At 47.1% G+C, this 26,122-nt stretch overlaps 1 protein-coding gene across 2 annotated transcripts in view; it reads right to left on the bottom strand.

Annotated features, from left to right (window-relative positions):
• The window catches only part of ICE1 (interactor of little elongation complex ELL subunit 1), a 524,149-nt gene extending 512,556 nt beyond the window's left edge, over positions 1-11,593 (bottom strand). For both annotated transcript variants that reach the window (XM_078787036.1, XM_078787037.1), the window contains exon 1: positions 11,297-11,593. In XM_078787036.1, coding sequence (XP_078643162.1) covers positions 11,297-11,392 — 96 coding nt within the window. In that variant the 5' untranslated portion in view covers positions 11,393-11,593. The remainder of the gene's footprint in view (positions 1-11,296) is intronic.
• Positions 11,594-26,122: the final 14,529 nt, after the last annotated feature.

Genomic DNA, 26,122 nt, shown 5'->3' with positions numbered 1-26,122 from the left:
AAAGTGGGACCAGGTTTGACCCCCCAAAATAGATATTTGCTTTCTTCTCTGAAACTACACACACAATTTAGATGAAACGTCACCACAACCTTCACGACCCGTGATGTACCAAAGTCTGTTCACGGCATTTAAAAAAAAATCAGGCCGTGAGGGGTATACTGGGGGGTTGCCCCCCAAAATAGGTATTTGCTCTTTTCTCTGAAACTACATACACAATTTCAATGAAACCTGACCACAACCCTCATCACCTGTGATGTACCAATGTTTGTTCAAGACATTAGAAAAATTGGGGTCTGAGGAGGTATACATCCAGGGGAGTGGGGGGTAGGGGGGAGGTAGGGGTTGCCCCCAAAAATAGGTATTGCAGCATACTGTTTATTCGACCAGGTGAGCGCCACGGGTATTGCCCCTTGTTTTAAATATCGCATACAAAAGGCAAGTTACTGAGATAGTTGCCATGACAACATAATTCAGCCAATCACAGCTGTGATCTAATCCAGTTAAGATAACGTCATGAGGAATAGATATCTGTAATATGAAAGTCAAATGTTCAATGTTTTTTAAAATTATCGTGAATGAAAAAGTACCAGGTTCGAATGATCGGTCAGACATGTCATTTTAACATCCCCTCTCCGACCTTCTCGGAGGAGCAGGGGATAAACATAGAAGAATCTACTATATAAGAGAGCCGTTGGTCTGTCTGTCTGTCTGTCTGTCTGTGTGTCACCATTTTTCTCAGAGATGGCTGAATGGATCTTCGTCAAACTTTCAGAGGTTCATCATTGTGTGTTTGGGAATGATTTAGGCAAAAAAAAACAAAAACAAAAAATGGCGAAAAAAATGTTTGTTTAAAATATATATATTTAATTTTTTTCAAAATCGCTCCATAGTGCCCAAGCCTTTTTGATTAATGACAGTTATATACAAGCACACATTCGCTTAAATAAATACAAAACAAGTACAGATACATTAAAAGTGTACCGCCCTGTTGTGGATTTTAAATTAATTTAGCCTTTGAATTGATTTGACAAGACTCATTAATCAAGGTCCAAACTCGTTCAGAAGACAATAAACTGATTTAATGACACATGCGAGTTCTTGATTCACTGGTACCAAAGGTATTTGCAGAAAACACTTCCATTTGAGTTACACATACACGAATGAAACGAAATTACTACGCGACATTCAACACAGGTCAACACACTACATTTAATACATTACAACTGAATCAAGAGCTCCCCAAGGTAGCTGCAGCATGGCTATTTATGGTCAGAGATGAAAGGCAGTTCAAATGAGGTTTAAAGAGATAAGCATTGCGTGATTCTTCAACTCCTTGGGTCAGCTTTTCTCCTCGTTATCTTTACCTCTCCTGGCCATGAATGTCTTCAAAATAAACAGAGCTTACTGTTCCCCTGAGATAATATGCCTTAGCGTGACTGAGGACATCTGCTTTTGTTTCCCAATCTCCATCTTGGCTGCGAAGCTCTGAAACCTGACAGGCCTGTCTCTGCATGCGAGGCTCGCTGGCCTTGTCTATTTAAGATTCATCAAATCTATTTCATTGTCATTACAATACATTTTATTAATATAGAGGATCAGGGACAAGTTTGAATTTGAATGCCATGCGATAAATCGCCTACCCCTGGCTTGCAGAAGTTTTTTTTAACTTCTGCAGTCCCTCATTTTTTTTTGTTTATATTAACAATTTAAACATTAATTACAAGGTATTCAAACTACAACATTTGGGTGTTCAATCTCCCGCCTTCCTGAGCATACACCAATACACCATCCACATGAAAATTTGTTTGTTATTTGGCATCATCGTGCATGTTGAATCCCGCCGTCGTTGAAAGTTCAGTTTTGTTGCGGAGCTCTTTCATTCAAGTGATCCACCTCCTTTAACATTTGGCAATTATTCATGTGTGATTTTCTGCAGCAGGATGAACGCTGGAACTCAGTGCTCCTTTCATCTTCTCTGTGCTTGCAATGCACAATCTGCCACGTTTCAGCAGCACACAAGCCATTGCACGTTGAATCACCAATATGGTTCGTAGATGGGCAAGATCACAAACAACCCTGCACAGCAAGCAGTATCATTGCCATTCTTACAACAAGCATTAGCAGATCTTCACCAAGGATGTCGTCCAGTTTCATTTCACCTGCCCTCTCAAGCAGAGCTGCACAAATCCCGCTAAATCAGCAGAATTGTGTGAGGTGAGGACCAAAGCTGGAGGTGCATTGATGAAGGCTCCAGGATCATGATGTCCAATTGATCCATGATGCACACCTGTAACAGCCAGCAGAGCCATGAAGGCCCAGTGTCCAGCAGTCCCATCCAGGACTCACCCTCCTTTGGCAATCAGCAGAGTCGTGATGTCATGTTGGAACATCAGGCAGGAGCTGTAGTTTGACATGCCAATGGAAGAAAAACTTTGGCAGTTGATGTGAGCTCCAAAAACAGGTGTGTACTGAAGCAGGTGGTCGATTTCAGCCCACATATACCAATGTGGTTCAGGCAAATGGTCGTCTTGAAACTCCTGCGAGGGTAAGTGAACCACAATTTTCGATTTTCCAAAGGAAGGTATCTTTCCATGTTTCGGAGGTGTATGCCATTATAATTTCATCTTGAGCCAGCCAAATTCACTGATCATAATCTCCAGCAACTCTTCCAAAAGCCTCTTTTTTATTAGCCTGTTTCCAACACACTGGATCAAGCAGAAGCATTTTAAAACATGGAATTAATACATTATAACTGACAATGTGATCAATATCCCGATTATGTCCTACCTTATAACAATTTACATTGGTTCACAGGTTCTCCTAGAACATTTGAAAGATTATATTTCATGTGTAACACCCCAACAAAACATATTAAATCAGGGGTGTACATGTTTTGAGCATAACCAAAGTACATATGAATGTATTCAATAAATCTTCAAAATTGTTTTTCTCTTTTTTCTTACAAAACAAAATACCCAAAATTCTATTACCCAGAAATCTCAAATCTTATCATGTATTCAATCAACATTTGCATAATAATGTGGTCCTCTCACCGCAAGGTGAGAAGGAAATCAATCATTACTGTAACTTTTAAATAATTCGTCTTCTTTCATCAACCTTACTTTCATATTTTACTTCCAAAATATCTCATGTAATTCACAGATGCTCAATCTTTCCAAAAATTTTTTTTCCAAAATCAAATCAAAGCAAAAATCCAAAATTAACCATTTATGTATTTTTATCATAATTATCACAGATTTCCTTTGTATCAATTTCTCAACAAAAACCGTCTGTATATGTTTCACATTACTTTCAGCACATAATTCCTCAAAATCATCCTTTCTTCCCTTTTTCTTTATTTTATAACAAATAAAACAAACAAAAACAATAGACCTCATTTTTCCCATCCTTAACAATTTTTCTTTGACATTATTTTTATTATCTCTCACATTCATTTTTTTTTTTACAGCATCTGTTGCCAAGATCAACCATTTTCTCCAGCCATGGAATAGTCCATTATTCATATCAATAATCATAGCCAATTATTTTAACCCACATGTTTGTTCCAAAAACAACGTCACATTCCCTGTATATTGCCTTTATATTTCTACAATTTATATCCCATTGACCCAAGTACTCTCAATTGCTTGGTTTTATTTTAGTAATGCCATATATCCATATTTCTTTTCAAAATGTTCCTGACGTACACATTAATCCCACTAGATCTCAAATAACCTACAATCCTAGAAATAATTTCGTGACATTTTGAAGAACGATTACCATATCACTGTACTTCTCATCCGTAACAGTCCCAACATTCAAAGGACAGATAGCAGTTTCCTATGCGTATACCTATGGAACAGGTGCACGAATATGTAACAGGTGCATGCCCCCAGGGGCACTGTTTCCTTCCCTTTTTATTCACCTTATAAATATCCACACCACTTACTAAAAATACGATAAATCACATAATGCCGCTCTCCCTTCATTGAGGCCATGTTTTCCTTCTGGTTCAAGATTTACATTTCATTCAATTAATAGGAGCATCCCTTCATCATTTTTTATGAATTGTGATAAAACTGATCATTTGAACACAAATTGAACAAAATTAATCAAACAAAACACTTCCAATAACTCGACATCTTTTTACAGCACAAAGTTCACTTGAACATCCTTTTCCTGGATACTGCCCCTTAATTTTTTTATTATTTTTACAAGAAAAATAACCTCGTTTTATCATCAAATTTTACAATTTTCATATTTCCACTTTAACTAGTGAATACAAATGGCCGGTACAAGAACCGGTATGTAAATGTCCCAAGTTATCAAAAATGTATGGTGTTGGTGCACGTAACATCGCGTTTTTTTAAATTTTAAACTACGTAACAGCACAATAGTTCATAAAATTTGTGTTTTTCCTCCCTTTTTAAGATTCACCACTACATCTCATTCATATAATTAATCACAACACAATATCATAACATATCTATTGTGATAAAACATACAGTACTAATGATTGACCATCCACTGGATCATAATTTCAACCATGCTTCTCCACTTGTAACCCAAATATTTTCCATTAAATAAATAAAATGAATGTTATGAATTTGCTCATTATTCAAAAGTTTACAAAATGTCCCAAATCTGTATATTATTTTCTACTGTGGTTACATTAAACCATATATATGTTCATATCTTAATCCAATCAGAAAATTGTCAATTTCCTCCTAATATATGTCTGTACCCACAACATGGTTGTATATATTTTACAAAATCAAACTTCCAATAAACTGAAAAAATGCTGTATGGGCCCATGCAAGATCCCTCACAAATTTTGCAAACTTCCCAAAGACCTATCTTCCATTGCCTTCGAATTGGTGACCACACACCTTTCGTACTTAAACAACATCATAATAATACATAGTCCTTATCAATTTTTGTATCCCAAAGTTGGGCCGGATCTGGATTCAGAATTGAATCAAAATATAATCGGCTTATCCTCATTATTTTAATCAATTTATTTGCCAATTTTCCAAATAGCTTATTTAACATTACCCTTCGCTCGATTTCTCAATGATGAAGAATACCACCTCTTCTTTACAACTATTATTCAACAGACAAAAATTTCTTTCCTTTTTGAATGCACCTATATTCATAAAAATAATAATTTTAACCCCATAAAAATGCCTCGTATGCAGAGATTTCTGGAACCTTTATCATATTCAATTTATTTTTTTCCAATGTCTGTACATCCAAACCTAGATATTTTAAGTTTCGTAACTTTAATACTCCAAATTTTCCATTCCTTCCCTCCCTGATCGTTAGATGTAGGGATGGGTTCTTTTTAGGATCATGTTGCATAGAGCATTATTTTCCCAAACAGTGTGAACATTAAACTGCACCATTACCTCTGCCATCCAACAATTAACATTAGCTTTGTCATGATTTTGCTGTATGACATTATAATCCCATAAAACTCTTCGTTGCTTCAACATCCAATTGAAAAATCTCATTTAATAGCAATCCTATTAATTCCTACCGTAATAGTAGGAATTAATCAACACCTAAAACCCATCAACACCTAAAATATAATTTCATCTCATAGCAATTTTATATTTCCTTCAGTTATTAAAACAAATAGTATGTCATTTTCCCTTGAAGCAATCCAGCCATAAATATTATTTGGAAGTCTTCTGCCGTCAGACCTCAATAATCTGCCGTCAAAGGTCAAAGTTTGGCCCTCGGTGACTCCTCCGATAATTATCTTTGTCACTTTTTCTTGGCAAAAAGTAAAACATCTTTTATATTTAACTCATTCAAATCCCATTACAAATCCCATTAAAATCCCATGTCTTGTCACCCTTTCCATGGTGAAAGATTACTCATTTAAACAGTTAATTCCACAACTCGATTTTACCTTACATCCCTAAACAGTTGAATCACACCCACATTTGTCCATCAAAATTTTATGTAATCTTGTCCACAATTTTAAGATACACAGGTCCATATCCACAACAAATTTAGAAGTGAAATAAAAATTAGTCTATACTTTGTCTCATAGAATTTACAATCTTGTTTCAATCTTCAATTTATTTCTTCAGTATCAAAATGTTCAACGTTTTAGCTTCGCAATCTGACCCTTGACATGTCACATCGGAGTGTTCTACAAAATGCACCAATCTTTGTACCACCACCAATTCCAAATTTACCAGAATTAATTACCAGCAAATGCATCATTACCAATTGTAGTGATGTGTAAATACCAATTTTACCAGAATTGGGACACTGCATCCATGGCACAAACATCGCAATTTCCCATCTGTCTACACCATGTCACAACTCTGACCTCTGATGTCTATCGGTCTCCTTACGCATTGATACTGTCCATCAGATTACACCCAAATCCATCCATAAACCTCTGAGACACACACAACCTGTCCAAAGTTTCACAGTGAGGTGGGGTGGGGTGCAGATCAATTCTGAAATAACAAAGAGGGATTTGTCTGAAGTTCGTCTCATGAAAACCCATCCAGGAGTCCAGTGTAACAGACAGACAGACACATAGACACACAGAAGACCCCAGGGTCCCATCAAACCAGCTTGTCCCCAGATCCACAAATGTCCACTTCCTCCCATTACACTCCCCATGTTTCAATTATAAACGAAACATGTAACTTACTCAATGGAATGCAATTGTCATCCCAATTTTCATTCCCTGTGCAAATTAAACTGACAGTCAAAGTGTGTAAAATCCAAGGCCGCAGCACGAGTTTGGCTGGTGTGGGAGTGGAATGTCTTTCTGGCCCAACGAAGTCTGTTTATCAGATTTTAAAAAACACAGTGAATTTTCTTAAATGCCAAAATGAAATTGGACGTAGATTTTTTAGTTAAAAAAAAAAAACACTTCCGGACAATTTGCAGCCATTGTTAACAACTGAAGTTGTTTCCCTGACTCCAGGCAGTTACATACATCCCTGCTCACGTCACACAAGACGACAGGTAATCCACTATCAACAGATACCACACCACACAGAAACCTTTGGTAATGCAACAACCAAAAACTTCTAAGACAACAACAACACATCCAATAGCTTCAATGGCTCATTTAACAGCTCATGACGTTCCTGCCCATCTCCTCCTACATCCACAACGTTCACCACGATTCCAATCCCTCTTTCAAGTCACAACATGTACCCAGAATATATGTAACAACCACTGAATCAAACTAGATACATCCAGATGTTACTTACTCGATTTTAATCCAGCAACACATACCGATTTCCCAAAAAACTCACAGAGCAGTCCAAATCCAAACCAGTCTTGCACTTACATGTAAATATAAGGTATAATATCTAAAACTAGAACGCCACTCAGTAGAGCGCATACTCCCACCGTGGGTTGAATAGTACGATTTCACAAAAGTTTGAGGGAGTAGTTCAGTGACAACACAACACAAGACAACACAAGAGAGACACTGCACAGATATATATATTTAGAATATATAGAAGATAATGTTTAAAAAAACAAGGCAATTTCATTTACATTTTCGGATTCAGCGTTCAATTCTATATAAGTGAGTGTATTTTGAGGCATGTGTGACTTCAAATTAAATTGTAAGCCAGGAAAAAATTCATTTCATTCCTTAGGGATACAACATGTAAAACTGGCCCAAACGTCAAAACAAAACTCGCTCATTTTAAGTCGTACAAGCTAATGCGACCATTCATTCTTCTGGGAAGAATCCTGTGCACATGCCTGTCACACTTATAAGTCACATAAGTCTTTATAAGTTCATCAAATACTGACACCGCGATTGACATTCGCTGAGGTAAATGTTGATATCTCTTCTCAGGTTAAAAAACAAAACAAGAAAAAACAGTTTTAAAGCATTATACGTATCAAAAGATACATTTTATGAAACGGAGAAACCGAATACACACTTTGGTGGTTTTAAAATTACAGAATATGTCTTTATTAGAAAAAAAAAAAGGACCTTAAAGACGACGCTGCTAACAAAATACACCGCTCTAACGCATAACCACGAGTTTAAACTACATTTACAACAAATATGAAAACTATTTTCATATCACAATTTAAAATATAGAATATATAGAAGATAATGATAAAAAAAAAGAGCTCTATCTTCCAATGGTAAACAATCCTGGATCCGGAATAATATCCTGAGCTTCACCAAAAACGAATCAATTCTTCCTTATCCCAAGGGCAATCATCCCACCAACTTTAATCCAAATCTGTTCAGGACTTTTCCAGTATCTTGTTCACAAACACACGAATACACACACGCGGACACGATCGAATGCATTACTCACTGGCGGGAGTTGTAGCGGTTGCCGCTGAGCATACACAATAGCCTTACACCTGCCGAAGACGCAACCAGGGAGCGATCACTGTACCGGGCTCGCCCAGACCACCCGGAGACGCTCAGTTTCGCCTTTCCTGGGCATGTCCAGACTCGCCTTTCCCGGGCTCGCCCAGACCGCCCGGGGACGCCCAGTCTCGCCGTGTTTGATTGCATATATATATTGCTGCCCGATAAACGGGCTTTTCAGAGTACCCGAGGTTGGTTTTGCTGAATAAAGAAACTCGGATGAATTCCCGTCTTTTGTCGCGTCAATCCTTTCAACTCGCGTAGGAGCACAGCTCCTTCAGAGTAACTATTCATTGTAACTGTCCAATCGATCCTCCTGCACGGCTCTGAGGAATGGACCCTCACTTCTGAACAGGTGGCAAGGCTCGATGGATGCCACACGCGTATGCTACGGATGGGCCCTGAATGTGACATGGAGATAGTGGAGAAATAAATTAGGAATTTTTCTAAATTTTTCTAAAATTAGGAAGAAAATTTCTTGCGACCACTGCAGAAATCAGGTCGTGTGTGGAGGATAGTGGAGTCTGGCACGCCTTGATATCCCGAGGAGATTCGACATGATTGATTGCATCGGTGGAATGACAAATGCATGCAAAGGTCGAACATGAGTAAGACAGAGTGGGTGCGAGTAAGGTGGAGAAATAAATTAGGAATTTGAGTCAAGGTGTGAAGGGTGGGAAATGGCTCAAAGCAATACTGAGTTATTCATCATAGCCTGAAACTGCTTATCAAAAAAATATGGGAACACATAAGCAAGCACGTTGGGTTTCAACCCTTCCCATGTGAATCACTCCAGGCAATTACATGCAAAGACATGCTATCTTGCAAACCCCAGGGCAGTAGCTATCACAAGATTGTACAAGTATGAAAACCTGTCTGTTTCAACTTTAACGAAGGACAAACCATTTCCCCAGATGTTATTTGTAAAGCAATTAAACTTTCTGTTTAATTCAAATCATGATGTGTTATTATTGTAGATAACAGGAATCTCGACTGACACGATCGAATGCATTACTCCCTGGCGGAAGTAATTAAACAAATGGTCGACTTGCAGCTCACAGGTGAAAGGCTTGTATCTTTAGGATTGATCTAAGCCTCCAACGTTTCAGATCGTCATCTGAAACGTCAGCTAGATCAAAAATACTTGCTTATTTCTGGAATCGCACGTTCAACCTTTTGTGTGTCATGACACAATATCTATTCAAATAGATTTTCCATTTATATATTGTTACAGACACGACTTTGATGTTAAGGTGGGCCGAGCGGAATGGCCGTCGTGTCCGCACAAATTACCCGATTGTACTCGAACGTTGACGAAGCCGCGCCACGCTGGCTCAATAAGGAAAAAGAAGACACACGGCTGAATTATAATGACAGACACCAGGGATACGGTTCTCAAGACCTCCGGAGGAGATTATATTCGTGCGGAAGGTCAGATTACAGGGACGAGAGGTACAACATAGAAAGACAAGCACTTAGACACAATCTTATATTATTCCCCAACAGACGACAGGCAAACGGGACAAGGCTGACTCACACGGGGGTTGATGGCAGGAAAGCGGTTGTCGATGGCTCCAGGTTCTCCTGGGCTCAGGGCAGGATCGACACGGTTCGGTCCAGAGATGCGGGGAGGTCTCGTCGCAGCGCTCAGAGGTGACGTTCTTTCTCAGGCGGGTCTTTCTCAGGCCTCTCCAAACTCAGGCGCATCTGTTTCAGCGCTCGCAGGTCCTTCTTTCTCCAGCTGGGGGCGCATCTGACGTCACGTCCGCTACGTGGCCGCGTATATCCGGCGGGGAGTGACACGCCCTCGGCTCGCTAGCGCCGCCCCAGATGGAATCGGTCCGCCCTTCTGATTGGGTGCGGGGGGTTACCAGGCTCCGCCCTTGAGGAGGAGCTGACAGCCAGCCCCTCCGTGGTAACCCCGTGGAGCGCGTGGTCAATGGCGCTAATCGAGCCGGTGTGAGGACGCATCCTCCCCCGCTCCGCCGCCATCTCCTCTGTTGTTGTTGTAATTGTTGGGGAAGAAGATGGAAGGAGGTATGGGAAAGGTCCTAAACTCACTACTGATGCCATATAATCACATTCTGGTGCAACGAAGAGTCATAATTAATGGAGACGAGGCCTTAACTGACATAGATTAAGAATAACTAGGAAGATGTCCGAAAGTTGTCTACGTGTGGTGCGGTGGACCTGGGCACGACATTTAATGGGGGAATAAGGGGAAGGTCGGCTCTACTGATTGTTATTTACATGCAATGGGACTAGGGAATGGGGGATTGGGGAAAGTTGGGGAGTATTGGAGAAAATAGGGGAATATTTACAAGTGGATATGGAGGCCAAATTCCATATTCGCAACATTGCACCCTTCTCTACCCTCGGGGCGTCCCGACCCGATAAATTTTTACCTACTTTAGTGTGGCACGCAATGTAGTTCCCTCTACTATTAACTCTACCCTGAGTGCGACAGTTTTACAGATATTCACGAATGAGTAAATATGTCCCCCTGCGACGTTGCACCCTTCTCCTCACAGAAACACACCCACAGGATAACCGAATCCGGAAAGAATTCTCAAACTAAACATACAGCCGGTAGGGAGCATTATTTACAAGATTACGCTGATATCTACACTACGATCCAGGACCTGTTTTTGGAGGAACACATGCAGATGTTATGCATAGAGAGAGCGCGCTTGCCAGCATCGATACACCAACCCACGAGTGCTCTGTGGCCGACGGCCTTTAATAACGTGCAGAGCACCCTTTCCCAGCATCAAAAGCACCACCCCACCACCAATCGGTGCAGTCACCATTGTTCATTGGAATAAAAATAAATTCGACAACCCCTAACCCTGCAGGTGTCTCTTGCTCTTCTTGTGGTGCACTTGGTGTTAACTAAAAGTGGTTCACCTGTATGGCATAGGTGCCACGTTGACCCATAGGTCCATCCCCGGGTGGTGCTTGGCCGCAAACGAACTGCGGTCCACTGTGGGTGGCCACAAACATTGCGGTCCATATGGTGTATCGATCCCGGCAGCAAACAGCGAAAGTGCAGGCCCACAACTGCGCAGCCAGCACCTCTCTCTCCTCTCTCTCAACCCCAAAGCCAGATCCTCGGAGGTGGGAGACAAAAGAAGCAGACAAGTGAGTAAGGTGGTAAGGGCGCAAAAGTGCACGCAATGTAAGGTGATGCACACTGGGGGCACATGGGAACCAGGTGAGACAGGTACGTTCCTATCGTACGCCCCCCCCCCCCACCAGGTAACCTACATGGCCCCTCCCTTACCCCTTACTGTATCCACAAAACACAACACTACCCATAAACATCTACTTTACAAATCAACAAACATCCCTACTGTCTTCCCCGTTCCTCCCATATACCAAATTCGTCTTCTCTCCCTCCTAACCAATCAAATTTGCCATTTTCAACTCTCATCAAAATTTGCCATCTCCAACTCAACATCATAATTTGGCATTACCAATTCATCATCAGTCCCTCCTAGGGAGGGAGAGATGGAATCACCCCAATGTCTCATCCACGTCGTGATGCGTCTCACAAATCCACACAGCGATTCATCTCCTGCAACAAAACAAAGAAAACACAGGTGTGGAGTCATCATCATCACCACAGGTAAGTGGCTGCGTATGGTGCGACAGGTTCATCAATCCTAACTATCTCCTAAATGACTTTAACAACTTTACACTACCCGGGGTCTTTCTCCGGCCAAACCATTGGCCCTCTTACACTATGGGTTCTAAGAACCAATTCCCATTGGCCAACCTGTGGTGCTTTTCAATTTGGGGTCTCACTCCCCCGATTCATCTCCCGGTGCCCTCGCACAATTTCTGGGCTGTGGCGTGTACCTCTCCCAGTGGGTCTACCCACCTGCACACCTCCACCACTGCAGTTGCCTCCGAGCTTACCTGCTCCTCACCCTAACCTAACTACCTGGGGAAGGCCCTCTGGCTCTCTCCCCACTCCGTGCCCTCTCTGGCACTGGGCTGCCCGATCCACACCCGGGATCCTCAGGCACCCACTCACAACTACCGGCTCCCAGAGCCCACCTGCGGCCTCACCTGGCCGACATCCTCACAGTGGTGGAGTGCCCAACCAACTACACACACTAACAGGCTACACGCCCAGCCATTCCCACAACACTAATGCACCCATCCACAATACCATTCTGCAACCGCACCACAAATGCCAATATCCAACCACAATTTACCTGCACCCTCTACCTAACACTTACACTACCCGCCCCGGGTACTCGTGAAAGGGGTCCACTCTTCCCCCATCCACACCTTCGCACCATGCACACCACTCCGTACCACTCACTCCAACTCTCTCCACACACCTGTACTTGCACACCTGTGCTCTCACACCTGGTGCCACCTGCACCCTTCTCTCCCCAAGCGCATTCGCGCTGATCTACAACACTCACTACTCACACACTGCTCCACACACCTGTCCAGTTGCACACCTGTGCAATCACACCTGTACAATCCTCACACACACGGCATCATCTCAGCTAACTACTCCCTTCTGAAACTTGCGCTTCCCAGTTGTCCCTTTAAACTATTGCGCTCCCTCGTCATTATCATCCATACTAATCTACCTGCGTCCCCACTACAGGTATCAGTCACTAACTAAACTTAACGTCACCTAATGTCATCTTCGCTAGATCCCTACAATATAACCTAACCCACCCGGGCTAGTTTTCACTGCCATCACCCCTTAAACTATAGCTCCTTTGCCCCCACACATGGGAAGGGTGGCAGGGATGCCATCCCACCACATCGGGGGTCTCTCACTACCAATTTTGCACATCAAATTTCAACAAATCAAAAATTTGCCAATCACTACCCATCATCTGCCAATCACTACTGCCAATCCCTTGCCAATCATCAAATTTTGTTTTTCTCCAATTTTGGGTCCAAAACACTAACCTCATCACCCAGTCCACTCAATAATGCCTCTCGGTGCGCCAATTCCTGTCCAAAGCCCGGCTTCGTAAAGCCAAGCAATGGATGCTGGTTGTTTTGTGCCGGCGGCAGGATGCGTCCGGCACTTGGTGCAGGGACGGGGGCTTACCCGTGCCGAGATCCCACGCACCACCTCGGCGTGGAGCCATCCAATGCCCCGATCTAGACCTGCCGGCACGTCTCACCAAAACGTGGTCGCCATGACGACCCTTTCTATCGGGCCGCCCGCTCCGCCTAGTGGAGCACGGACGCGGCCGTTCAAAGCGAGGCCCAGCACGCACCGAGGGCCCGATTCGGCTATAAGTCGTTCTCAACTCTACCCCATCTAACGTCGATGCTTCACCTGGACGCTTACACCCCGCAGCCCGTTCCTTGCTCACACATCCCGCCGTGCCCATGCTCCTCGTACCTTTCCTTACACACCCAGGTACACCCATTCCACTCACAGCCTTGGTCACACACCTGACCACCGAACACTTTGGCACACATTCGTTGGTCGCACACCTCACCAATACACCGCTTCGCGCCCCCTCCTCGGTCACCTCCTCTGTGACAATCACAGGTGTGCCCTCATTCGCACACCCAACCACGTGCCTCACCACCAACTCCAGCGTGCATTCCCACTCACGCTCTACCATTCCAGGTGTGCATCCTTCCATCCCAGGTGTACATCCTCGCTCACCTGTCACAACTAACTCACGCTCCATGTCACTCTCACTACTTTCACCTCCATTCCTGACAGCGCACTCACCCTTCCTCTTGACAGCGCACTCTTTCCTCATGTACCTGTCCATCACACACCTTTCTCGCGCACACTCTCCCGTTACACCCTCTGTAACACTCACCACCGGTGGACACTCTTCCTTACTTCTGACAGCGCACTCTTTCCTCATGCACCTGTCCGTCACACACCTTTCTCGCGCACACTCTCCCGTCACACCCTCTGTAACACTCACCACACCACGCTTCCATGTGCTCCCTCGCACACGCGCTACGACCGACTCACTCTCGCCAGCACCCTCACTCCTTGGCACACACTTTTTCCTCACACACCCCAGAGTCGGACTTTCTCGCACACCTCCTCTTTCGCACACCAGACCTGTCACACACCTCACCAACGGCCTTTCACGAACACCCGGATCCAAACCAATCCCCAAGCTTCTTAAATCCCCTGGCGCATCATACGCACGACCATATTGGTCACCACTTACACCGGGTCCTCTTCCTCTTCGCTTCTCCTCCATCACCTGCGAATCCCTCATCCGGTTAATGAGCACATCACGATCCAAACACAGACTTTGGACCAATTCTTTCATCTCCTCTTTTATCTCTTTGTTATCCCCTCTCCGTCGCTTCTTAATTTCGCTCACCCCTTCTTCCACTTCTTCTAATTTGTGCCTCACCTCTTTTATTCCCCGGTATGTCTCCTCAAGCTCGTCCTCCAAGGCTACCTTGACCGTTTCCATGTGCGTCCTCACCTGCCGGTCCTTCGTCTCCATTACCTCTATCACCTCGTCCAACCTCGTTGTCAGTCCCTCACGTACCATCTGACATTCCCTCTTCGTCGCTACCAAGTCATCTTTGAGTTCTTTCTGTGTCGCCTTTAAACCTCCTAATACCGCAGTGTTCCTTTGAACCTGCTCCACTAACTCCGTCTGTCCCACCGTCAGCTGCTCCACCTCTTGCGTCAGGTCCTCTATGCCCCCTTGTAACTTTACAGTCGCCTTTCTCACCTCCTTTTCCATGTGCTCCTCACAGTGCCTCACCTCCTCGCGCACTCCTCCGACCTCCTCACTCACTCCTCTTCTGATCTCCTCTCCCATCACTTGCATCTCCTGCCCAGATGCCACCCTCATCTGCTCCATTTCCTCCCTGTGAGCATCCAGTTTGGTTTCTACCCCCATTCTGACCCCCTCTATCTGCTGCTCCATTTGTTTAACTTCCCTTTCCGCTTGGTCCCTCATGTCCCTCAATTTGCCTTCCATACTGTTTTCTAACCCCTCTAACCCATTTTTCACTCCCTCTATTTGATTCTCTTGAGCGGCCATTCTGTTTTCTACCCCCGTTAACCCATGTTTCACTCCCTCTATCTGATTCTCTTGAGCGGCCATTCTGTTTTCTACCCCCGTTAACCCATTCTTTACTTCTTTTATCCCGTTGTCTAACTCCTCAAATTTCTTTTCTAATCCCTCACCGGTACCCCTCATTTGGCCCTCTAATCGCCCACTATCAACCCTCATTTGCTCACTCTGAGCATCCATCCGGTTCCCCATTACCCCCAATTGCTCACTCTGAGCATCCATCCGGCCCTCCAATCGCTCACTATTCTGGGCCATAAGGGCCTTCATTTGTATAAAAAAAAGGTTCAAATCCATTGGCATCTCCGGTTCGACTACCGCGACCATGGGCGTGGCTAAATGTGGCGCCGCTGTAATCACGTGCGCTAGAGCGCCATTTTGTGCACCTGCTACCCTCGCTGTTTCGCTCTCCTCATGTCCCTCATGTCCCTCAATTTGGTCCTGGACCGACCCTGCTTCACTCTCCCCTACCGGACCCCAGCCGTCTTGATCCGCCATAGCGCGACTTTCAAAATTCGAGTTTCGTAACACCAATCCAAATTTTGCTGTTATAATTTCGTCGAGCGCAGTAACCGCGGGACCGCGCTCCGGATCGATTTGGTCGAGCGCCGTACGCGCTCCGGCTCGATTTTCCCTCCCAAAATTTGGGCCTAACTAATTTAGTCCCGGGTCCGAATCTCACTCCTCGACACCAATTGTTACTCTAATAGTACAATTGGTGTTCCAAAATTTGGGCTAAATAAATTTAGTCCCAGGTTCGAATCCCACTCCTGACACCAATTGTTACAGACACGACTTTGATGTTAAGGTGGGCCGAGCGGAATGGCCGTCGTGTCCGCACAAATTACCCGATTGTACTCGAACGTTGACGAAGCCGCGCCACGCTGGCTCAATAAGGAAAAAGAAGACACACGGCTGAATTATAATGACAGACACCAGGGATACGGTTCTCAAGACCTCCGGAGGAGATTATATTCGTGCGGAAGGTCAGATTACAGGGACGAGAGGTACAACATAGAAAGACAAGCACTTAGACACAATCTTATATTATTCCCCAACAGACGACAGGCAAACGGGACAAGGCTGACTCACACGGGGGTTGATGGCAGGAAAGCGGTTGTCGATGGCTCCAGGTTCTCCTGGGCTCAGGGCAGGATCGACACGGTTCGGTCCAGAGATGCGGGGAGGTCTCGTCGCAGCGCTCAGAGGTGACGTTCTTTCTCAGGCGGGTCTTTCTCAGGCCTCTCCAAACTCAGGCGCATCTGTTTCAGCGCTCGCAGGTCCTTCTTTCTCCAGCTGGGGGCGCATCTGACGTCACGTCCGCTACGTGGCCGCGTATATCCGGCGGGGAGTGACACGCCCTCGGCTCGCTAGCGCCGCCCCAGATGGAATCGGTCCGCCCTTCTGATTGGGTGCGGGGGGTTACCAGGCTCCGCCCTTGAGGAGGAGCTGACAGCCAGCCCCTCCGTGGTAACCCCGTGGAGCGCGTGGTCAATGGCGCTAATCGAGCCGGTGTGAGGACGCATCCTCCCCCGCTCCGCCGCCATCTCCTCTGTTGTTGTTGTAATTGTTGGGGAAGAAGATGGAAGGAGGTATGGGAAAGGTCCTAAACTCACTACTGATGCCATATAATCACATTCTGGTGCAACGAAGAGTCATAATTAATGGAGACGAGGCCTTAACTGACATAGATTAAGAATAACTAGGAAGATGTCCGAAAGTTGTCTACGTGTGGTGCGGTGGACCTGGGCACGACATTTAATGGGGGAATAAGGGGAAGGTCGGCTCTACTGATTGTTATTTACATGCAATGGGACTAGGGAATGGGGGATTGGGGAAAGTTGGGGAGTATTGGAGAAAATAGGGGAATATTTACAAGCGGATATGGAGGCCAAATTCCATATTCGCAACATTGCACCCTTCTCTACCCTCGGGGCGTCCCGACCCGATAAATTTTTACCTACTTTAGTGTGGCACGCAATGTAGTTCCCTCTACTATTAACTCTACCCTGAGTGCGACAGTTTTACAGATATTCACGAATGAGTAAATATGTCCCCCTGCGACGTTGCACCCTTCTCCTCACAGAAACACACCCACAGGATAACCGAATCCGGAAAGAATTCTCAAACTAAACATACAGCCGGTAGGGAGCATTATTTACAAGATTACGCTGATATCTACACTACGATCCAGGACCTGTTTTTGGAGGAACACATGCAGATGTTATGCATAGAGAGAGCGCGCTTGCCAGCATCGATACACCAACCCACGAGTGCTCTGTGGCCGACGGCCTTTAATAACGTGCAGAGCACCCTTTCCCAGCATCAAAAGCACCACCCCACCACCAATCGGTGCAGTCACCATTGTTCATTGGAATAAAAATAAATTCGACAACCCCTAACCCTGCAGGTGTCTCTTGCTCTTCTTGTGGTGCACTTGGTGTTAACTAAAAGTGGTTCACCTGTATGGCATAGGTGCCACGTTGACCCATAGGTCCATCCCCGGGTGGTGCTTGGCCGCAAACGAACTGCGGTCCACTGTGGGTGGCCACAAACATTGCGGTCCATATGGTGTATCGATCCCGGCAGCAAACAGCGAAAGTGCAGGCCCACAACTGCGCAGCCAGCACCTCTCTCTCCTCTCTCTCAACCCCAAAGCCAGATCCTCGGAGGTGGGAGACAAAAGAAGCAGACAAGTGAGTAAGGTGGTAAGGGCGCAAAAGTGCACGCAATGTAAGGTGATGCACACTGGGGGCACATGGGAACCAGGTGAGACAGGTACGTTCCTATCGTACGCCCCCCCCCCCACCAGGTAACCTACATGGCCCCTCCCTTACCCCTTACTGTATCCACAAAACACAACACTACCCATAAACATCTACTTTACAAATCAACAAACATCCCTACTGTCTTCCCCGTTCCTCCCATATACCAAATTCGTCTTCTCTCCCTCCTAACCAATCAAATTTGCCATTTTCAACTCTCATCAAAATTTGCCATCTCCAACTCAACATCATAATTTGCCATTACCAATTCATCATCAGTCCCTCCTAGGGAGGGAGAGATGGAATCACCCCAATGTCTCATCCACGTCGTGATGCGTCTCACAAATCCACACAGCGATTCATCTCCTGCAACAAAACAAAGAAAACACAGGTGTGGAGTCATCATCATCACCACAGGTAAGTGGCTGCGTATGGTGCGACAGGTTCATCAATCCTAACTATCTCCTAAATGACTTTAACAACTTTACACTACCCGGGGTCTTTCTCCGGCCAAACCATTGGCCCTCTTACACTATGGGTTCTAAGAACCAATTCCCATTGGCCAACCTGTGGTGCTTTTCAATTTGGGGTCTCACTCCCCCGATTCATCTCCCGGTGCCCTCGCACAATTTCTGGGCTGTGGCGTGTACCTCTCCCAGTGGGTCTACCCACCTGCACACCTCCACCACTGCAGTTGCCTCCGAGCTTACCTGCTCCTCACCCTAACCTAACTACCTGGGGAAGGCCCTCTGGCTCTCTCCCCACTCCGTGCCCTCTCTGGCACTGGGCTGCCCGATCCACACCCGGGATCCTCAGGCACCCACTCACAACTACCGGCTCCCAGAGCCCACCTGCGGCCTCACCTGGCCGACATCCTCACAGTGGTGGAGTGCCCAACCAACTACACACACTAACAGGCTACACGCCCAGCCATTCCCACAACACTAATGCACCCATCCACAATACCATTCTGCAACCGCACCACAAATGCCAATATCCAACCACAATTTACCTGCACCCTCTACCTAACACTTACACTACCCGCCCCGGGTACTCGTGAAAGGGGTCCACTCTTCCCCCATCCACACCTTCGCACCATGCACACCACTCCGTACCACTCACTCCAACTCTCTCCACACACCTGTACTTGCACACCTGTGCTCTCACACCTGGTGCCACCTGCACCCTTCTCTCCCCAAGCGCATTCGCGCTGATCTACAACACTCACTACTCACACACTGCTCCACACACCTGTCCAGTTGCACACCTGTGCAATCACACCTGTACAATCCTCACACACACGGCATCATCTCAGCTAACTACTCCCTTCTGAAACTTGCGCTTCCCAGTTGTCCCTTTAAACTATTGCGCTCCCTCGTCATTATCATCCATACTAATCTACCTGCGTCCCCACTACAGGTATCAGTCACTAACTAAACTTAACGTCACCTAATGTCATCTTCGCTAGATCCCTACAATATAACCTAACCCACCCGGGCTAGTTTTCACTGCCATCACCCCTTAAACTATAGCTCCTTTGCCCCCACACATGGGAAGGGTGGCAGGGATGCCATCCCACCACATCGGGGGTCTCTCACTACCAATTTTGCACATCAAATTTCAACAAATCAAAAATTTGCCAATCACTACCCATCATCTGCCAATCACTACTGCCAATCCCTTGCCAATCATCAAATTTTGTTTTTCTCCAATTTTGGGTCCAAAACACTAACCTCATCACCCAGTCCACTCAATAATGCCTCTCGGTGCGCCAATTCCTGTCCAAAGCCCGGCTTCGTAAAGCCAAGCAATGGATGCTGGTTGTTTTGTGCCGGCGGCAGGATGCGTCCGGCACTTGGTGCAGGGACGGGGGCTTACCCGTGCCGAGATCCCACGCACCACCTCGGCGTGGAGCCATCCAATGCCCCGATCTAGACCTGCCGGCACGTCTCACCAAAACGTGGTCGCCATGACGACCCTTTCTATCGGGCCGCCCGCTCCGCCTAGTGGAGCACGGACGCGGCCGTTCAAAGCGAGGCCCAGCACGCACCGAGGGCCCGATTCGGCTATAAGTCGTTCTCAACTCTACCCCATCTAACGTCGATGCTTCACCTGGACGCTTACACCCCGCAGCCCGTTCCTTGCTCACACATCCCGCCGTGCCCATGCTCCTCGTACCTTTCCTTACACACCCAGGTACACCCATTCCACTCACAGCCTTGGTCACACACCTGACCACCGAACACTTTGGCACACATTCGTTGGTCGCACACCTCACCAATACACCGCTTCGCGCCCCCTCCTCGGTCACCTCCTCTGTGACAATCACAGGTGTGCCCTCATTCGCACACCCAACCACGTGCCTCACCACCAACTCCAGCGTGCATTCCCACTCACGCTCTACCATTCCAGGTGTGCATCCTTCCATCCCAGGTGTACATCCTCGCTCACCTGTCACAACTAACTCACGCTCCATGTCACTCTCACTACTTTCACCTCCATTCCTGACAGCGCACTCACCCTTCCTCTTGACAGCGCACTCTTTCCTCATGCACCTGTCCATCACACACCTTTCTCGCGCACACTCTCCCGTTACACCCTCTGTAACACTCACCACCGGTGGACACTCTTCCTTACTTCTGACAGCGCACTCTTTCCTCATGCACCTGTCCGTCACACACCTTTCTCGCGCACACTCTCCCGTCACACCCTCTGTAACACTCACCACACCACGCTTCCATGTGCTCCCTCGCACACGCGCTACGACCGACTCACTCTCGCCAGCACCCTCACTCCTTGGCACACACTTTTTCCTCACACACCCCAGAGTCGGACTTTCTCGCACACCTCCTCTTTCGCACACCAGACCTGTCACACACCTCACCAACGGCCTTTCACGAACACCCGGATCCAAACCAATCCCCAAGCTTCTTAAATCCCCTGGCGCATCATACGCACGACCATATTGGTCACCACTTACACCGGGTCCTCTTCCTCTTCGCTTCTCCTCCATCACCTGCGAATCCCTCATCCGGTTAATGAGCACATCACGATCCAAACACAGACTTTGGACCAATTCTTTCATCTCCTCTTTTATCTCTTTGTTATCCCCTCTCCGTCGCTTCTTAATTTCGCTCACCCCTTCTTCCACTTCTTCTAATTTGTGCCTCACCTCTTTTATTCCCCGGTATGTCTCCTCAAGCTCGTCCTCCAAGGCTACCTTGACCGTTTCCATGTGCGTCCTCACCTGCCGGTCCTTCGTCTCCATTACCTCTATCACCTCGTCCAACCTCGTTGTCAGTCCCTCACGTACCATCTGACATTCCCTCTTCGTCGCTACCAAGTCATCTTTGAGTTCTTTCTGTGTCGCCTTTAAACCTCCTAATACCGCAGTGTTCCTTTGAACCTGCTCCACTAACTCCGTCTGTCCCACCGTCAGCTGCTCCACCTCTTGCGTCAGGTCCTCTATGCCCCCTTGTAACTTTACAGTCGCCTTTCTCACCTCCTTTTCCATGTGCTCCTCACAGTGCCTCACCTCCTCGCGCACTCCTCCGACCTCCTCACTCACTCCTCTTCTGATCTCCTCTCCCATCACTTGCATCTCCTGCCCAGATGCCACCCTCATCTGCTCCATTTCCTCCCTGTGAGCATCCAGTTTGGTTTCTACCCCCATTCTGACCCCCTCTATCTGCTGCTCCATTTGTTTAACTTCCCTTTCCGCTTGGTCCCTCATGTCCCTCAATTTGCCTTCCATACTGTTTTCTAACCCCTCTAACCCATTTTTCACTCCCTCTATTTGATTCTCTTGAGCGGCCATTCTGTTTTCTACCCCCGTTAACCCATGTTTCACTCCCTCTATCTGATTCTCTTGAGCGGCCATTCTGTTTTCTACCCCCGTTAACCCATTCTTTACTTCTTTTATCCCGTTGTCTAACTCCTCAAATTTCTTTTCTAATCCCTCACCGGTACCCCTCATTTGGCCCTCTAATCGCCCACTATCAACCCTCATTTGCTCACTCTGAGCATCCATCCGGTTCCCCATTACCCCCAATTGCTCACTCTGAGCATCCATCCGGCCCTCCAATCGCTCACTATTCTGGGCCATAAGGGCCTTCATTTGTATAAAAAAAAGGTTCAAATCCATTGGCATCTCCGGTTCGACTACCGCGACCATGGGCGTGGCTAAATGTGGCGCCGCTGTAATCACGTGCGCTAGAGCGCCATTTTGTGCACCTGCTACCCTCGCTGTTTCGCTCTCCTCATGTCCCTCATGTCCCTCAATTTGGTCCTGGACCGACCCTGCTTCACTCTCCCCTACCGGACCCCAGCCGTCTTGATCCGCCATAGCGCGACTTTCAAAATTCGAGTTTCGTAACACCAATCCAAATTTTGCTGTTATAATTTCGTCGAGCGCAGTAACCGCGGGACCGCGCTCCGGATCGATTTGGTCGAGCGCCGTACGCGCTCCGGCTCGATTTTCCCTCCCAAAATTTGGGCCTAACTAATTTAGTCCCGGGTCCGAATCTCACTCCTCGACACCAATTGTTACTCTAATAGTACAATTGGTGTTCCAAAATTTGGGCTAAATAAATTTAGTCCCAGGTTCGAATCCCACTCCTGACACCAATTGTTACAGACACGACTTTGATGTTAAGGTGGGCCGAGCGGAATGGCCGTCGTGTCCGCACAAATTACCCGATTGTACTCGAACGTTGACGAAGCCGCGCCACGCTGGCTCAATAAGGAAAAAGAAGACACACGGCTGAATTATAATGACAGACACCAGGGATACGGTTCTCAAGACCTCCGGAGGAGATTATATTCGTGCGGAAGGTCAGATTACAGGGACGAGAGGTACAACATAGAAAGACAAGCACTTAGACACAATCTTATATTATTCCCCAACAGACGACAGGCAAACGGGACAAGGCTGACTCACACGGGGGTTGATGGCAGGAAAGCGGTTGTCGATGGCTCCAGGTTCTCCTGGGCTCAGGGCAGGATCGACACGGTTCGGTCCAGAGATGCGGGGAGGTCTCGTCGCAGCGCTCAGAGGTGACGTTCTTTCTCAGGCGGGTCTTTCTCAGGCCTCTCCAAACTCAGGCGCATCTGTTTCAGCGCTTGCAGGTCCTTCTTTCTCCAGCTGGGGGCGCATCTGACGTCACGTCCGCTACGTGGCCGCGTATATCCGGCAGGGAGTGACACGCCCTCGGCTCGCTAGCGCCGCCCCAGATGGAATCGGTCCGCCCTTCTGATTGGGTGCGGGGGGTTACCAGGCTCCGCCCTTGAGGAGGAGCTGACAGCCAGCCCCTCCGTGGTAACCCCGTGGAGCGCGTGGTCAATGGCGCTAATCGAGCCGGTGTGAGGACGCATCCTCCCCCGCTCCGCCGCCATCTCCTCTGTTGTTGTTGTAATTGTTGGGGAAGAAGATGGAAGGAGGTATGGGAAAGGTCCTAAACTCACTACTGATGCCATATAATCACATTCTGGTGCAACGAAGAGTCATAATTAATGGAGACGAGGCCTTAACTGACATAGATTAAGAATAACTAGGAAGATGTCCGAAAGTTGTCTACGTGTGGTGCGGTGGACCTGGGCACGACATTTAATGGGGGAATAAGGGGAAGGTCGGCTCTACTGATTGTTATTTACATGCAATGGGACTAGGGAATGGGGGATTGGGGAAAGTTGGGGAGTATTGGAGAAAATAGGGGAATATTTACAAGCGGATATGGAGGCCAAATTCCATATTCGCAACATTGCACCCTTCTCTACCCTCAGGGCGTCCCGACCCGATAAATTTTTACCTACTTTAGTGTGGCACGCAATGTAGTTCCCTCTACTATTAACTCTACCCTGAGTGCGACAGTTTTACAGATATTCACGAATGAGTAAATATGTCCCCCTGCGACGTTGCACCCTTCTCCTCACAGAAACACACCCACAGGATAACCGAATCCGGAAAGAATTCTCAAACTAAACATACAGCCGGTAGGGAGCATTATTTACAAGATTACGCTGATATCTACACTACGATCCAGGACCTGTTTTTGGAGGAACACATGCAGATGTTATGCATAGAGAGAGCGCGCTTGCCAGCATCGATACACCAACCCACGAGTGCTCTGTGGCCGACGGCCTTTAATAACGTGCAGAGCACCCTTTCCCAGCATCAAAAGCACCACCCCACCACCAATCGGTGCAGTCACCATTGTTCATTGGAATAAAAATAAATTCGACAACCCCTAACCCTGCAGGTGTCTCTTGCTCTTCTTGTGGTGCACTTGGTGTTAACTAAAAGTGGTTCACCTGTATGGCATAGGTGCCACGTTGACCCATAGGTCCATCCCCGGGTGGTGCTTGGCCGCAAACGAACTGCGGTCCACTGTGGGTGGCCACAAACATTGCGGTCCATATGGTGTATCGATCCCGGCAGCAAACAGCGAAAGTGCAGGCCCACAACTGCGCAGCCAGCACCTCTCTCTCCTCTCTCTCAACCCCAAAGCCAGATCCTCGGAGGTGGGAGACAAAAGAAGCAGACAAGTGAGTAAGGTGGTAAGGGCGCAAAAGTGCACGCAATGTAAGGTGATGCACACTGGGGGCACATGGGAACCAGGTGAGACAGGTACGTTCCTATCGTACGCCCCCCCCCCCCCCACCAGGTAACCTACATGGCCCCTCCCTTACCCCTTACTGTATCCACAAAACACAACACTACCCATAAACATCTACTTTACAAATCAACAAACATCCCTACTGTCTTCCCCGTTCCTCCCATATACCAAATTCGTCTTCTCTCCCTCCTAACCAATCAAATTTGCCATTTTCAACTCTCATCAAAATTTGCCATCTCCAACTCAACATCATAATTTGCCATTACCAATTCATCATCAGTCCCTCCTAGGGAGGGAGAGATGGAATCACCCCAATGTCTCATCCACGTCGTGATGCGTCTCACAAATCCACACAGCGATTCATCTCCTGCAACAAAACAAAGAAAACACAGGTGTGGAGTCATCATCATCACCACAGGTAAGTGGCTGCGTATGGTGCGACAGGTTCATCAATCCTAACTATCTCCTAAATGACTTTAACAACTTTACACTACCCGGGGTCTTTCTCCGGCCAAACCATTGGCCCTCTTACACTATGGGTTCTAAGAACCAATTCCCATTGGCCAACCTGTGGTGCTTTTCAATTTGGGGTCTCACTCCCCCGATTCATCTCCCGGTGCCCTCGCACAATTTCTGGGCTGTGGCGTGTACCTCTCCCAGTGGGTCTACCCACCTGCACACCTCCACCACTGCAGTTGCCTCCGAGCTTACCTGCTCCTCACCCTAACCTAACTACCTGGGGAAGGCCCTCTGGCTCTCTCCCCACTCCGTGCCCTCTCTGGCACTGGGCTGCCCGATCCACACCCGGGATCCTCAGGCACCCACTCACAACTACCGGCTCCCAGAGCCCACCTGCGGCCTCACCTGGCCGACATCCTCACAGTGGTGGAGTGCCCAACCAACTACACACACTAACAGGCTACACGCCCAGCCATTCCCACAACACTAATGCACCCATCCACAATACCATTCTGCAACCGCACCACAAATGCCAATATCCAACCACAATTTACCTGCACCCTCTACCTAACACTTACACTACCCGCCCCGGGTACTCGTGAAAGGGGTCCACTCTTCCCCCATCCACACCTTCGCACCATGCACACCACTCCGTACCACTCACTCCAACTCTCTCCACACACCTGTACTTGCACACCTGTGCTCTCACACCTGGTGCCACCTGCACCCTTCTCTCCCCAAGCGCATTCGCGCTGATCTACAACACTCACTACTCACACACTGCTCCACACACCTGTCCAGTTGCACACCTGTGCAATCACACCTGTACAATCCTCA

Source organism: Myxine glutinosa, chromosome 11 (genome assembly GCF_964187855.1).
Source record: "Myxine glutinosa chromosome 11, kmMyxGlut1.1, whole genome shotgun sequence".
Lineage (NCBI taxonomy): Eukaryota > Metazoa > Chordata > Myxini > Myxiniformes > Myxinidae > Myxine > Myxine glutinosa.
This window is presented reverse-complemented; position numbering and strand designations above follow the sequence as displayed.